This window comes from Balearica regulorum, chromosome 4, assembly GCF_011004875.1.
Source record: "Balearica regulorum gibbericeps isolate bBalReg1 chromosome 4, bBalReg1.pri, whole genome shotgun sequence".
Classification (NCBI taxonomy): domain Eukaryota; kingdom Metazoa; phylum Chordata; class Aves; order Gruiformes; family Gruidae; genus Balearica; species Balearica regulorum.
In genome coordinates this window covers 51,700,376-51,716,481 of record NC_046187.1, presented here as the reverse complement: position 1 = coordinate 51,716,481, position 16,106 = coordinate 51,700,376, and the positions used below count along the sequence as shown (strand labels likewise).

Genomic DNA, 16,106 nt, shown 5'->3' with positions numbered 1-16,106 from the left:
CATTACAGCCTAGCAACGCTGCCTACCCCTCACGTAAGCTTTTATTGCCCGGGCCGGCACAGCGCTGCTGTAGGGCCATAGCACAAAGCCAACCCTGAAGAAAAAGACACAACCCCTCAGCGACTGCTGCCCGCTCCCCTCTTCGCACGGCGGGGCGGGGCGGGGCGGGCCGTTACGGCCACCGCCCTCTCTTGCTCCACCCCTCTCCGCGGGCTGGCGGGCGTTACGGCTGTTACAGGCCTTATGCCCACCTCCTCCGGAAGGGGGCGCTGCGCGGATTCTGCGGGCTTCCTAGCCTGTAGTCTCGCTGCTGGCGTCACGTGAGCGGAAGCGGCCGCTGCGGGCAGCGCGTAGCGGCGGGGGCCGGAGGCGTCTCCTTCCCTGGCCCGGCCCGGCTGACCCTGGCTCCGCGGTGAGAGCGCGGCGGCCCCGGGTGTGGGGGCCTGCCATTCTTTCCTCCACGGGCCTGGCCCCACCGGTCGCCCTGGGGCGGCCTGGCCGTGTCTGGGCCGCCGGGCTCGGGGTGGAGCTGTGGCGGGAGGAGGGCGCCGCGGCTGCGGCTGTCTCCGGCCGGCGGTTGTGCGGAGGGTTGTCTCCAGGGCGGTGTCTGCAGGGCTCGCAGGCGGGAGGCGGTGAAGTTGGTGCCAGACGGACCCTTGGGAGGCCGCCGCTGCTATAAGTAACTCCTCTGAGTTTTCCGTTAAATGATTGATCTTTTGATCGACTTTTGGCTATGAACGGCCTTGCCGGGGATGTTGCAGTTAGGCTATGCTCTCGAGTTATGTTTTAGCCGTGCAGAAGTAGCATGGCTTCCTGTTTACACATTCAGAGAGGCCGAGCAGCGCTCACTAAGTGGCCTTACCCAATTGTGCTGTTGAATCCTTCCCGTGTATTGCCCGGAGAGGCTATGTCTGTGATGTGGTGCCTTGGATAGATTGTGTGTAGCCAGGCTTTGTCTCTTAACAACACTGGAAAAAAAAAAGTGCAGCGGTGTCTAAAGGGATTTATTAGAAACTGGCAGGGTCTTGGCTGTCTTGAAGCATTTTTCTGAGGAAGCAGCTTTATCTCTAGCTCCTTGTGTTTAATTCTGTGTTACTTTGGGACAGCGGGAGTCATGTGGGAAGAACTTACTTGGTCCTGGCACATTGTGAAGGTTTTGGTGGCTGTGACTAAGGGGATTGAGTTTGTTAAGGAAGGTGGACTATATGTCAGAGCAAGTCTTTGATCTTTGGTTTAACGTGTTCTGTTTCACAGGTAAGGTGTATCCTGCACTACCTGGACAACTTGTGTTAGCACTGAAATGGAGGAGTTAGCGAGTTGCATCAGTCTGAATGTGTTTTAGAGCAGAAAGTAAAATCCTCGATCAGGAAGGAAAGGGGATATTTCTGAAATACAGCAGGTTGTTGGTACTTTGTGTGTTCGTTTTATGCATCTGTTGAAGGATAACAGGAATGACAACCTGATACAATTTGGGAAACAGAAGCTGGGCCCAGCACTTGATGAAAGGGGAGGCAAATGGTTAAGCAGCAGCCATGGAGTGTTACATTGCCATAGGGGTGTCATATAAACACTGCTTCTTTGGATGCCCTGAGCCCTGTACACTGTACAATACTGATTCCAGCTTGATATATTGACCCTTGTTTTCCCAAAACCCTTGGGTTACTAATTTTTCAAACTAGTAGGTTCCCTAAGGTGAGAGATGTGGTGGTAGCCAGCTGAGCTGAGGCATAGTGGGACATAAAAGAGAAGTCGATGCCTTTTCTGTTCCAAGTGCCACAGGAACCTTTTTGTCTTTGCTGTGTGTTTGTCAGAGAAAGCAACCCAGGCATCTCCAAGAGAAAAAAATCCAACCTAAAATTTAACTCCACGTGTCATCTCAGCATCAGGCAATGTAGCATGTGATATATATTAATCATGTTCTTAACACACTGTAGAATTTTAAGGCACAAGTTCAGGGTAATATTGGAGCTTCTGTATTTAAATAAAAAGATTGAAATTGATGTCTAAGTGTTGTTCTTTTTTAGTCTACCTAGAATCTCTCTGTAGTATGAGAAACTGTTTTGAATCAGGTGAATATTGCTAATTCCTTAATTTTATGGAGCTTTGTGGGGGAGAGTTGTTTTTTGCTTATCTAATTGATCTCTGCAAGTTTGAATATTGGATGGTGTTATTCAATCCCCCACTGCCCCAGATTTCTAGAATTTGGTGGGGACTAGACGATGCTTTGCTAGGAAACCAGGGGATTATACTGAAGTTTATCTCAAAAGTCTTTCAGATTTTTGTGACTGATGTGGGATTTTATTCTTGGTTTGGTGCATCGTTATTTTAATGCTGGTCTTGTTTTACCTCTGCAAATCCTTCATTATAAATGAACATGCTAGAACTACAGATGCTTTCTTTTGAGCCTGTTGCATACTTACTTGAAGGTACTGCCAAAGAAGATCAGAATTCTCAGTGAATGTTTTTAAACAAACCAGTTGTTTATGCGAATCCCACAAATCTGAACAGCCTTCTTTTCTTACAGGCCGTTCTTCTCGCCCTTTACTTTTTTCCACTGCTGGCTGTTGTTACTGCAGAGGTGAAGCACTGGTAGGGGAAACCCTGTGAACAGATCCAACCCTTTCACCCCCTAGTCTCTCTCTATCTCCTTTTCTGCTCCTCTGCCTACCTCAAATCACCTGAGACCCCTATTCTTAATGAGGATAAAAACTAGAAAGCAAACTTTTGGGGGGTGTTAGGAAAGTACTTTTGCTGTTAATGGCAGATGCACCACGGTATGTGATTGCATCATTGACATTAAACTGTCTCCGCCAATGTACCAGAAGGTACCAAGGGCAGTCCTTGGTGGCCTTGTGCAACCTCCTGTATTTGCTGTTACAGGCTATGAGAGTGAATAAGTAATGTCTGTTTACTATCTTTCAGCAGAAGTCTTTTAGCACTTGTTTAGAGGGTTCAAGGTCAGCACTTGATTCCTGGAAGAAATCTCTTGATTTATTACTAAGCATACATACTTTCTTACTCTTTTTGAAATATCCTGTTACTCCCTTGTTAGATAAGAAACTCCATAATCAAAAGAGCATTCCATTTCTGAGTTCCAGTCCATGCATCCAAGAAAAGGCAGCAAACTAGTCAAACCTAATGGACTTATCTTTGCAAAATTGTGTTGTGGCCTTTTCAGATCTAGATGGCCTTGAAGTTGAACTTTCTACCGGCTACAAAGATGCATTTCTTTGTTCTGCATTACTGTAACAATTGCCAGACCTTCATTTGAGGATAAGAAGGAAGAAGAACAGCCTGTTACATTTAATAGTATGTGGTAGCTGGCAAGAGCAGGGAAGTAGGCCTTTGCAAAACATTAAAACACAAAACAAAGAAATCCAACACTGTATTTCTAGATGCTCAGAGATTTGTTGCCTTAGGTGTGTATCTGCCCCCATAGTTTGCATCTTCTAGGAGCTATTCTGTTATAAGAAAGCTTTTTATGAAGAGACTTCAATAGCCAGAAGATAAATCTGACTTAAGAAAAATGTATTAAATTTTATTACATGGACCCTCTGCAATGTCTTCTGTTTTTATTAATTAAAAAAAAAGAAGTAGTAATGCCTGCTTGCTGGGTAAAGTTAAGTTATAAAGATGGTGCCACTTGTGGTAATAAGAAGTTTGTAGTAACTCCAGGAATTGGCAATGATGAATTTGACAACAGATAACCACCGCGAACGTTCACTACAGAGGTATTAGCCTGGGAAAACTCTAGCACAGACTGTTTTTTTGGTGTTTGGGTTTTTTTGGGGTTTTTTATGGTTGGTTGGCTTGGTCTCCTTTTTGCCACCAAATAGAATGTGATGTACTTATTCTGCTTTAAGAAAGCTATTGGAGCAGGATCCTTGAGAATGCTCTTACAACGTGGCATCGAGTACTAATTTAGAATTTCCCTTATGATACCAAGGGAGGAGGGAGTGGGGAGGCACGCAGGGACACTGATCCCGAATCAGAATGATTTTTTTCCCCCTACCAGAAGAGAATTAGGATGTGTATGTGGTATACAAGACCCAAAAGTAATGATTTGTTAGATTTGAAATTGTGGCATCAGAGTTGGTGGATTGATACAGTACGTCATAGCAGTCATTCCAGAATGTACTCCAAAAATTGTCCTGCAAAGCAGGGAGCCAGAGATAACTTTTTCTTCCTCTAAATGGAACATTATTTTCAATTTGGTCTGACAAATGTATAATCTTGATTTGGTGAGAGAGTCCTGAAAACCTTATTGAAGGTTTTAGGTATATTTGAAGGCTTCTGTACTTTGTTTCATTTAAGGCCATCACTGTAGTGACTTCAGTTTCATATTCTCCATCCTGTCAGATTTTGTGGGTTTTCTTGATCACCTGTCTTCATACAGATTTTTACCGGATCCACGGCATTCATACCTATTCTAAAATTCCACTACTTAGTGAGGGAGTCGTCTTTTTTTTTTTTTCTTGATTCCCATTTCAACTTCTTTTATCAATGCCTTACATTCCACTTTACTACTAAGAAGTTTTTTGTTCCCTATTAAATTAGGCAGAAGGATCATCCTAGTGTTGATAAATCACGGTTGTCTAACTGAAGTAAGGTAGTAAGCTTTATCATGGATTTTTTTTCTGAAGTTGGCTGGTCTTCTGCCTATCTATCATGCTTGCCTAGATTACAATTCATAAAGTTACCTGTAAAATTTAATTTCAAAAAACTGCAGTTGCTGTAAGTAAATGACTAGTTCTTTTTTTGTGTGTGCATTAAATGTGCCTGAATGTATTATGACTTCTTAAAATCTTTCAGCTGAGAGAAAATGACTGCAATCAAGCATGCTTTACAGAGGGATATTTTCACTCCCAATGATGAACGCTTGTTGAGCATTGTGAATGTGTGCAAAGCAGGCAAAAAGAAGAGAAACTGCTTTTTGTGTGCCACAGGTACGTAGAAATACTACACTGTATTTCTTTGCTTTTGTTTTTTATTCAGTTGCATTTGTCTTAGCTTTATTTCTTCTTGCCCCATATAACCCAGGTGCTTTCCATTTCTCATGGAGAAAATCAATTGTAGCTTATACTGCTGTTATTGCTTCTATTAAAAAAATAAACAAAACCCTGTACTTTTATTCCCAGATCTCATTGTAATTTGAAATCACAGAATCAAAATTATTTGTATGGGACTGGTGGGCTTTTGAAGGAGGCTTTATATAGCGCTTAAAAGGGGATTTAGTAGGCATTTAGGCTGGTCAGCCTAAATAAAATGCAAGAAAGAGTACTGGTTAGAGTCCAAGGCAGAGGGCTCTGGAAAGACACAGTAACTGAACTAAGCTCTAATGTTCCTTTGTGTGTATGTGTATTATATTATTTCTCTTCAAAAAATCAGGTGTTTTGGGTCAATCTGTCAATAAATTTAGCTTGCTAGAATTTTTTTTTTTGGCTGAGAAATCTCCGAAAATGTTTTTATTCTGACTATAATCCCCAGTTCACTCTGCGCTTTGTCAGTTATGTGGCTATGGTCTGAGGTCTGCTGTACCAACAAAATATCTGTAAATTGGGTTCATTACTTCACAAACTGTATAGAAATGTTTATCTGGTTGACTGAGACTTAAACTGAGCTGTGGATATTGTGGATGAAAATGTTGAAACGGATCTCTTTCCATCAAATAAATCTTATGAAATCTCCCCCACAAATACTTCATTTCAGAAGTTGAAGTACAGCAGAAACGGACGTTAAAGTAATTTTTGCATTTTGAAATTACTCCTTTACTTCGTTTAACAGTGACAACGGAACGACCAGTGCAAGTAAATGTGGTAAAAGTGAAAAAATCTGACAAGGGAGATTTCTACAAAAGGCAGACTGCATGGGCACTTCGAGATCTTGCTGTTGTTGATGCCAAAGATGCTGTTAAAGTATGTGTAACTTTTTTTGGTTTATTGTTCTGCTCAGATCATCTTTAAGGTTCCAAGCTAGAGTTAACTTCCTTGGCACTGACTGCTTTAAAGCTTAGATTGATAACACATTAATTAGGAATTAGCATGGTACATTCCTGTGGTGCTTATGCCTACATTTTCTTCCAGTCTTTCCACGAGTATAACTGTGGTAAACTGAGTGAGAGTAGTCTAGATGTGCTTGAATAGCAATATTCTGAATATCCACCCCGTTTATTGTAATGGTCTCTCGGTGACTGTACAGTGCCTGTGCGAAGGACCAGTACTTTTTTGTTTGTAAGTTTGTATTTGTTTTATGTAAATTTTTATTCCATGCTTAGTTTCCCCTTCAAAAAAATTTGTGAATATCTTATTAATGACATTGAGCTACATGTAATGTTTTTTGCTAGGACACTTAAAACATTCTTAATGAGCAGTTACATATGCTTTTGAAGGTAAGCTCTTCTGTCTGTTCTCTAAATCATGATGTTGGCCATTTGTTGGAAAGCGTACAGTCCTGAGGTGGTGGTGTTTTCCACAGAAGGCAGTAACCAATTTTTGACAATTTAAATTTATCTGTTGTCATAAACTAAGATGTACAAACAGGCAGAGGTGAAAATTCTTCATCCCATGATGTCTGGTTTTATGTTCTGTTAACTGGTGATTTGGAAGAATAGTGCAAGTTGAAAATTCGTTGATTTCCCCCTCCCCATTGTAGGTCAAATATGTTTTGTTATTTCAGTTATCCACATACTTGTTGGCTAAATTTTAGATTTTCCTTTCTGTTCCTAAATTAAAGAATTGCTTCTTTCAGGTTAAGGTTCCATTTAAAATTACACCATCTTTCAGCGCTTTTTCTTGTAAAATAGAATTTGGTTAACTGCTTTCAGAAATGTGCTGTAATGTATATACTACCCTGAAGAGTGATTTTGAATTTTTTTCCAAAAAACAAATGTTGAATACCAAACTCTCTTGTATTAAAAAATGTCAGGATTAAAGTTGATAGGTGCATCATGTTTTGGTTTCCAAATGTGATCCTGTGCAACTGTTTTGATACAGGCCTTTCCTGCATTAGTTGTCAGACATCTCAAATTCTATGCAATGATACTCTTTGTTTAGAATTGTATAGTAATTATATTTATCAATATAAGCTACAGAAAAAAACAGAACTGCTTTTATTGTGCTGTACAGGAAATACCGTTGCCCATCGTGTGCAGTTTCATGTGCAGCCTGCTTCTACAGATAGTAGTGATGATATAAATAATAAGTAGCAGCAATAATAATTTTTACAAACTATATATAAGAAAGAATTTAACATGTATCTGAGACAATAATGATTTTCATCAGAAGGAGGCTGGACCTTGTAAAATGCTTGGAATATGATCTTTAAAACAGACTGTTACCAGTTACAGTCCATACTGAGTTTGTAAGTGGCTGTAGAAAGGAAAATACGTTATTCATTTGTTATCAAAGCAATGTTCTCATCAGGCAATAAATCTAGTTGAAAATACTTCTATAGTAGTTTTTTTACCATTAAAATCCCAAATGATCTTTCTGTCCTGTTCAGTGCTATTAAATACTATTACAGATATAAAATATATAAAGTGCTCCTAATTTTTCCCCCTTGCCTATTCCCCTAAGTCTCCTTGAACTGTGTTGTATCTGTTGTCAGTAATTCCAGCTGCTGTTTTTAGTTTCAGAAGGTTTACGCAAGGCATTAGTCATTCTGAGTACAGTGTTTCAGGGCCGACAGCACTGTCAAATGGTTCTTGAAACTCTTACAGATCTCTGTATTATGTGTTATTGTTGCCTTACCTGTTTTGACAAAATACTGTCTTCATAGTGTGGATTCTGATTTTTTCATTTTTAATGTTTTAGTACCTTCATTAAGGTGCATCAGGGCGCCAGTGTTGGTTTATCAGCTTGAGGTTGGCATCTGTGTAATTTCATTTTTATCCTGTCATCTCAATAATTGAGTAAACAATCTCTGCTGCTCAGAGAATCATTGGACTGTTGAGCCTATAACATATCTCATCTTTTGCAGGAGAATCCTGAATTTGACTTGCATTTTGACAAAGTGTACAAATGGGTTGCAAGCAGCACAGTGGAAAAGAACACCTTCATTTCATGTATCTGGAAACTCAATCAAAGATATCTTAGAAAGAAAATTGACTTTATTAATGTTAGTTCGCAGCTTTTGGAAGGTAAATTTCTACAACCGTATGTTAAGCACAAAGTTTAATTATTGATGTAAACCATATACTAAAAGAAAAATAATCCTAATCCTCATTTTTTTCCTATTTTATTCTTTTATATTTTCTAAGTCTTCAGATCAATAAGGTGACTAAATAACAGATTTTCTGTTAGAAAACTGAGAACTGAGACAAAAAATTCATTAATGAAGTTCTAAATATTGATAAGCTTATTGTATTTCTAAGACATTTTGTTCCTTGAACAAAATAAAATCTACCTACAAGATCTGATAGGTCTAAACGTGTAACAAATCTTTTGTTCCCATTTTTGTTTCCCCTGAATTAGAAAAATGCTTAAAAAGTGACTCTTCAGTAGCATGCTGAAGGTTATATGAGGTTTTATATGAGATTTCTAGTTTATAAGCCCTATTACAGTTTATGTAACTGGTTGCTAAGAAGGCTTATGCTTTATTAAGTATTTTTACAGTTGCATTATCTTTTAATAGTAAAGCCTTGTCATGGAACAAATCCACAATATAGCCCTATACTACTACTATGAAAAAAAATTAACTCTATCCCAGCCAAAACCAGGACAAGCCTAGTGAGTTAGCATATCTCATGTTGAGTGTGGCAGAAGTGGTTGAACTGTTGATACTAAATACTAGACTGGCTTGTGCAGAAGAACGTGAGTTAGAAATGTAAAACAGGGTGGATGATAGCATTTCTGTATTTTGGTTTGGACTGAAATGTGCTTTTAACCAACCTCTAACTTTTCAAGTTCATGCAATATTAAAACATTCAAACTTACTGCCACTTAAAAATATACACACTGTTCATACCTTGTCTAGCTAACATTCTCTGCTTCCTTTCCTCTGCTTTTCCATACCTTTTAATTCTTCAGAACTGCCTAAAGTTGCAGAAGGTGCGTAACACCTCTTTCCTTTATTCTGCTTTATAAGCAATTTTTCTTAAATATACTTTTTACTATTTCTTTTAATAGTGCTTTGCATAGCTTATCAAGTTGCTAGAGATAAGAGATGTTTCAAATGTCCTAAACACCTTTTGGCTGGACTGCATTAATGTTCTGTAAATTGTTTGTCAGCCTTTGAATGGCTTGTTGAATTAAGTAAGCACTGCCATGAGAAATCATAGTTCATGAAAACATGATTATGTAATTTTCACTTACCTCAGTACTGATTTTCCAGCTGTGAAGCTTACCTTGAGCATCAAGTTATTTTTTATTTATTCAGTGATATATTTCTTAATCAACTTTAATATGTTTCCCTTATGCTCTATCTACCAAAAGAGTCTAACTTCTACGGATCTTCCGCTAACAAGTCTAGCGTAATACTGTAATAGATTCTGTTGTTGATTACCAGTATGAGAGGTAAATAAAGTGAGACAGTATGTCCCTTTGTACATGCAATAAAGGAAGATGACTATTTGTATTTTGCTTATGTTCCGTAATTTGGAAAACATCACTGTTAGGAACCAGTTCTGGAACTCTTAATGAAGTCCATGGAAGACGGAGACTTGAAAAAAGTGTGCGTAGGTAGCAGGTGCTTGTTATGAAAGTTATTTAATGGATTAATTTACTTCAAGATAGTGGAACAAACTTAAGTATAAATGCTTGTAACTTTCTGCACTTGATAACGTGTTTTATTTCCCTTCTCTATGTAAGAATCCGTTCCAAGTGGAGAGAATCAAAGCGTAGCAGGAGGTGATGAAGAGGCTGTCGATGAATACCAGGAGTTAAATGCAAGAGAGGAACAGGATATTGAAATAATGATGGAAGGGTGTGAATATGCTATTTCTAATGCTGAAGCCTTTGCAGAGAAGTTGTCAAGAGAGCTACAAGTGCTAGATGGGGTAAACATTTCTTCTAATGTACACTGCTTTTGTATGTTGAACCGTTTCCATTGATATTGACTTCATAGCTTTCTTTGAAAAGGTAGCTAAAGTGTTCTGCTGCATATTTAAATATAGATGTGTATCTGCTCCTAAGCAGAGCTACATTCTGTCTGTTACCAGATGTTAAAGATCTTAACTTTGCTGTTTACCTTCCAGACCTTCTGGAGTGAGTTGCAGGCTTTCCAATGAGGAGATGAGAAGTAAAAAGGGAGGCATTCTGCAGATACTTTTCTTGAAGGCAGTGGTGCAGGGAGAGAGAGAATAGATGTTCATATCTATGGATGTGAACTCTTATGCCTAAAATACTACTCTCAGTGTAGTTAGGAAACTGGCTTAGTCTAATAATGTTGCAATATTTGGCTGTCTGTAACAGTACCATATTGTTTGCTAGTTTGCTTTTTAAACAACCCAATGTTCTAGATGTCACTTACAAAACTTAAGGAGATGTAGGGGATATGGTCTTGACGGAACAGTCCACAACCTCCTCAACTTGTCAAGTTGTATGTTTCTCTTACATTTTGAAAATGGCTGTTAGCATAGACATAGCTGATTTTGCAACAGAAAATGTGACTTTATCACTTAAGCTGTTTTTCTGGACCTAAGAGTGTTCTAGAGATTACTGTTTGGTTTTTATTTTTGTGCAGATCAATACTTCAGTTCTATGAACCTGAGCAAAGTTTTGATTTTATATCTTTATGCAATAAAGAAGTATTATAGACTGAGGGGCTGCTGCGTTCAATAACACTTTAAATGAGAAGTACTACAAGCTTATATTGTTTTGTCTCTTTCATCAAGAGTTTTGGAAAGTGTTGATTTGATGGTAATGGCGACAGAAGGAGCTGGAAGAATGCTTTTGAGATATAAAAATGTCTCTTTAAATGTTGCGGTTTAATTTTCTGTACAGGCAAATATCCAGTCAATTATGGCCTCAGAGAAACAGGTGAATATCTTGATGAAGTTGCTGGATGAAGCTCTGAAGGAAGTTGACCAAATTGAGCTAAAGCTGAGCAGTTACGAAGAAATGCTTCAGAGTGTAAAAGAGCAAATGGATCAAATTTCAGAAAGCAATCACCTAATCCATCTCAGCAACACAAACAATGTGAAGCTACTATCAGAGATAGAGTTCTTAGTGGTAAGCATTTTTATTGTGTTTACTATGGTTGTTCACATCAGGTATAAAATTCTTTTAGGTTGCTACTCTGTTTAGCAACTATATATGAGGTTCACTTAAAATAATGAGTTTATTTTTCTGTTTTATTATTGCACTAACTTCAGTAAGTTTTTATAATATGGAATTGTATTTATCATTCTTGGTTCAGCAGCATAGCAAACTAACCTGCTTCTGGCTTATGGACAAGCACTGGAACAGGCTCCCAGGGGAGTGGTTGAGTCACCATCCCTGTGGAGGTATTTAAAAGACGTGTAGATGTGGTGCTTAGGGAAATAGTTTGGTGGTGGACTTGGCAGTGTTAGGTTACCAGTGGGACTTGATGATTTTAAAAGTCTTTTCCAACCTAAATGATTCTATGATTCGATTCTGTGACGATGCTATGTGTTATTTTGTAGAATCACATGGATTTGGCTAAAGGTCATATAAAGGCCCTTCAGGAGGGAGATCTGACATCCTCTCGAGGCATTGAGGCCTGCACTAATGCCGCAGATGCCCTGCTGCAGTGTATGAATGTAGCTCTTCGTCCAGGTAATGTTTTTGTTAGACTACAGTCTAATATACAAAATTAGTTATGGTAGTGCCTTTACTCTATGTGCCTTTCCAACTAGTCTCAGGTTTTGTTTCTGTAGATTGGGGGAATTGTGACCTCTGGTCCTTTTGGTTGCCACATACAATATATTATTACTACATATTTTGTACTCTGAAGTTCTTTTTTGGTTTTAGGACATGATATGCTTCATGCAGTGAAGCAGCAACAGCAGCGGTTTAGTGACTTGCGTGAGCAATTTGCACGGAGACTTGCCAGTCATTTGAACAGCGTATTTGTTCAGCAGGTATTATTTCTTATTATTTTTATGAGACTTTCAGTCACAAACTTTTCTTTCAATCCACCTAAAATTGGACGTGTTCTGTGATGTAATCAGTAAATAAATAGACTGCTAGAGGCACTTTAGGCAGAGATAATGACTAAGCATACTGAACTGCAGTTGCCTGCAGAAGTCTCTTACATTTAAAAAAAACAACTTCTCTTTAATGGGCTTGCTATCTGAATTAAACACATCGTGTGATATATAAGGATTTATTTTAATTGTAAGGCTTGATTAATTGAGGAGAAAAAGCATTGACTTTTTTAAAGTGTGTCAGAGGCTGAGAACATTGGAGTTCTTGCTGAACTTCATGGGCCATAAAAAAAACCCAAACCCATACGGCATAAAATGTCTAAACCTTGATTTTTTTTTTTTTGAGCCTTAACTTGAAATATTCAGAAATCATTGTCCTGAGACTTCTTTCCTAAAGACTGGATGTCTTTTTGAGCATCACTTTTTTTTAATTTCTGTATTTTTTTATCTCCAATTAGTTTACTCAGACCCTCCTTCAACTCTATAACAGGCCCTACTGTCTTTCAGTTCCAGTGAGTACGTTGGGTTTCATACAAGCTTTTCTAACTAATGTTTTTGAGCTTGACTTACCTAACTGGTAGCTGCATCTTTGGCTTTACAAAAAGAAATTTATCCTTACCAATTGCAGAGCATCAGGCTTATGCCCCTTCTCACTTCTGTAATTTTTATCAGCCTTCAAGCTTTGTTTATTTGTTAATGAGCTAACATTCCTCTGATGTGATCTCCGGAAATTGCTAAGAGATAGATTGAGATGTATGGAGGAAAAATATTTTGTGAAAATTGTGATATGTGTACAACAGTACAGATAATGCAATTGTGTGAAATTGTGGTATTTATAAATAACAAATTCCATTTTTATACATATTAATGCAATTAGGTTTAGAAGTTTTCATTTTTATGTGTTGGACTGCATGCAGAAAATGGAATAGAGTTATGCTGGATAGTTGTATAGAAAATTGCACTTGAGAGTACAAGCCTGGCTTTTTATGGCAAAGATAAGTACTTCCTACACTTTATTCACTTTGCAGAAGAATTCCAGTTCTACGGCATGTTAAATTTTTTGCCTTTAGTCTCTGTTCTTAAGAGGGTATGTTTCTGCTGTTACTTCCCATATTTTGAAAAAGTGAGCACACAGTACTAGCTCTAAATGAGCAAGTAGGAGCTATGTTATGTAAGTCCTGTGTAAATACATTCACAAAGTTTGAATATTGGACTTGCGTATGAAAGTGGCTCTTTAATGGAACGTCTTTTCTGATGTTCTGTTCTGAGGATTCTATTATTAAAAATGGTAAGAGGTTATTATTACTATGTAAAACTACATGTATTAGATTAAATACTTCTAAAGAGACTTTTCAGTGCTATTGAGAATCCTATTACCAATTTGCTTGGGGTTTGTTTTGTTTGTTTGTTTTGTTTTAACTCTGGTACCAATAGTGGCCTCATGTTGTCTTTCATATAAATTTGCCCTCTAAAAAGCTTTGGCCTGCAGATAAAAAATACAACCTTGCTGTAAGGTTAAGTGGGAAGAATTCATTAACTGCAAGACATGAGCCTCTGCAAAGCCTTTTTGCTTGTTGCAAAAGAAAAGAAAGTTTGTGTACCTCTTGAGGTACAGATCCAAGTGTTGAAGGTATAACAGATTTTTGTGTTATCCTACTAAAATGACCTTGATTTGTTAGTCTGATGAATAGAAAATAGCAATTTCTCAGTCCCGTGTTTTGACAAGTCTTACTGGAATACTTTGTTACCTTTAACATCTAAAGAGTTGCATTATTTGTTTAGAGTGTTTCTTTTTTTAAAAAAAAAAAAGCACTTCAGAAAAAAACTAAGGCAGATGAAGATTTCTAAATTAAAATGGCAAATGAAACTGCAATGATGTCTAGGCAGCTGCTACTATAAGCAAGCCATATTCTGCTTTGGAACCCATTAGATGGAAAACTGAAGTTGCATTGACATTTTGGCCTAAATATATTATCTTAGAAGTATGAAATTGTTCTTTTTTTTTTTTTTTAAAGCAAACAAACCCAATGTTGTCATTCAGACTACTGCTGTAAGCTATTAAAGTGCTTCATCTCCTTTACATAAAAATGAGAGTAGATCTTAAAAGTTTTAAACAGAAATGCAACTTTGGATTGCTGTTCGCTGCAGTGTTAAAAACTTTGCAGTAACTGTTACTAACAGCTAATGTAATTGTCTTTACTGTGTCCTAATAATATCTGATTAACCTTATTGTTTGTCTGTAACTTTAAAGATTTTTTTTTTAACAACCAGGTTCAGCCTTCAATTAAAAGGCAACTCTGTGCTTTCTGCCTTTGAAATATGAAATAGTTTCAAGCTTTGAAACTAAGAAGTAGTTGAATAACAAACTTTCAGTATCATTTGGTAACAGTTAGTATAAATGTATGTGCAGTGAGAGGAAGCCTGGTAATTAGGTGGAGAAGGTACACCCAGAAGCACCATAATGTTTTGGAACAGACTTGAACAGGTCATAATTCAGGACAACCAGAATGATCAGTACTGTGGAAAAGTTGGCTTGGAGCGAGAAAATTATCTTGGGAGGGAATTTGTCATCTAGCTTTATGAAGAGTGCAACTACTAAGCTAAAATAAAAAGTTATGTGTAATAAAGGAATATGAATAAAATTGTTACATGAAAGAAGCAATAAAAATTTGGATAGCTGAATAGTTCCTAGCAGTAATATGAACTAGCCTCTGGGCTAGTGAAAGACACCAGGTAAATTACCTTGAACTATAATGAACTTGAAGATTATAATGTATGCTGTAGGAGTGTTGCACACGAGGGAATAGGAGAGAGAACCGTAAACGGTTCTGTATATCTAGTTTTTATAAGAGTATATCAAAGATCTGTTGAAGATATTTGCTATATATCCCAGACATACATGCAGTGTCGAGTACAACCTTGGTAATCACATCAGCAGCTGGCTGGCTAGTGCTGGCTGGATTCCACTTCTAAATTATGTGTTGCAATAACTACACTTTACAAAGTTAGCCTTTTGTTGGACTGGGACTAAAAGATTGCTTTTTAGAAGGGAGATTAACTGTGTGGCCCTTCCCCATTGTCTGTGAGAATAAATGAATGAAGCTGTCTAGGACTTGTTCCTTTGGGCCCATTTGTGTCTCAGTTTATGTAATTAAGAGAACAGGACTTTAAGTGTATGTTCATGTTGGATACAAAAAAGAATTCCAGCTTTATCTGGAAGTAGTGCCCCTCTACTCCGGTCTTGTGAGACCCCACCTGGAGTGCTGCGTCCAGCTCTGGGGGCCCCAGTACAGGAGAGACATGGAGCTGTTGGAGAGAGTCCAGAGGAGGGCCATGAAGCTGATCAGAGGGCTGGAGCACCTCTCCTCTGAGGACAGGCTGAGAGAGTTGGGATTGTTCAGCCTGAAGAAAAGAAGGCTCCAGGGAGATCTAATTGCGGCCTTCCAGTACCTGAAGGGGCCTACAGGAAAGCTGATGAGGGACTGTTTATCAGGGAATGTAGTGACAGGACAAGGGATAATGGGTTTAAACTAAAAGAGGGTCGATTTAGATTAGCTGTTAGAAAGAAATTCTTTACTGTGAGGGTGGTGAGGTACTGGAACAGGTTACCCGGAGGGGTTGTGGAGGCTCTATCCCTGGAAGTGTTTAAGACCAGGTTGGATGAGGCTTTGGGCAATGTGGTCTAGTGGAGGGTGTCCCTGCCCACATCAGGGGGGTTGGAACTAGATGGTCTTTGAGGTCCCTTCCAACCCAAACCATTCTATGATTCTATTTATTCAGAAGCTGGCATGTTCCCATTGTATTTCTTAGTAAAGGTTAGTCTTTTACAGATAGTATCAAGGCTCATATCTTCATTTACTTTTTTTCTTCTTAAAAAAAAAAAAAAAGTATGTGAATGTATTGTGGAAGTTTTTAGGGCTTTTTTAACCAAAGACTTGAACTGATTAGTACCTGATAAAATAGAAAAGGGTGAGCCAAAGTTGCTTTAGTTTTGACTGTG

The 16,106-nt window shown here is 38.3% G+C and overlaps 1 protein-coding gene across 1 annotated transcript in view; it reads left to right on the top strand.

The window, feature by feature from the left end:
• Window positions 1-341: 341 nt before the first annotated feature.
• EXOC1 (exocyst complex component 1) overlaps window positions 342-16,106 on the top strand; it is a 33,263-nt gene continuing 17,498 nt past the window's right edge. The window contains 8 exon segments of the mRNA XM_075752126.1: window positions 342-679; window positions 4,813-4,946; window positions 5,785-5,915; window positions 7,978-8,137; window positions 9,807-9,994; window positions 10,941-11,168; window positions 11,603-11,735; window positions 11,931-12,040. Coding sequence (XP_075608241.1) covers window positions 4,823-4,946; window positions 5,785-5,915; window positions 7,978-8,137; window positions 9,807-9,994; window positions 10,941-11,168; window positions 11,603-11,735; window positions 11,931-12,040 — 1,074 coding nt within the window. The 5' untranslated portion in view covers window positions 342-679; window positions 4,813-4,822.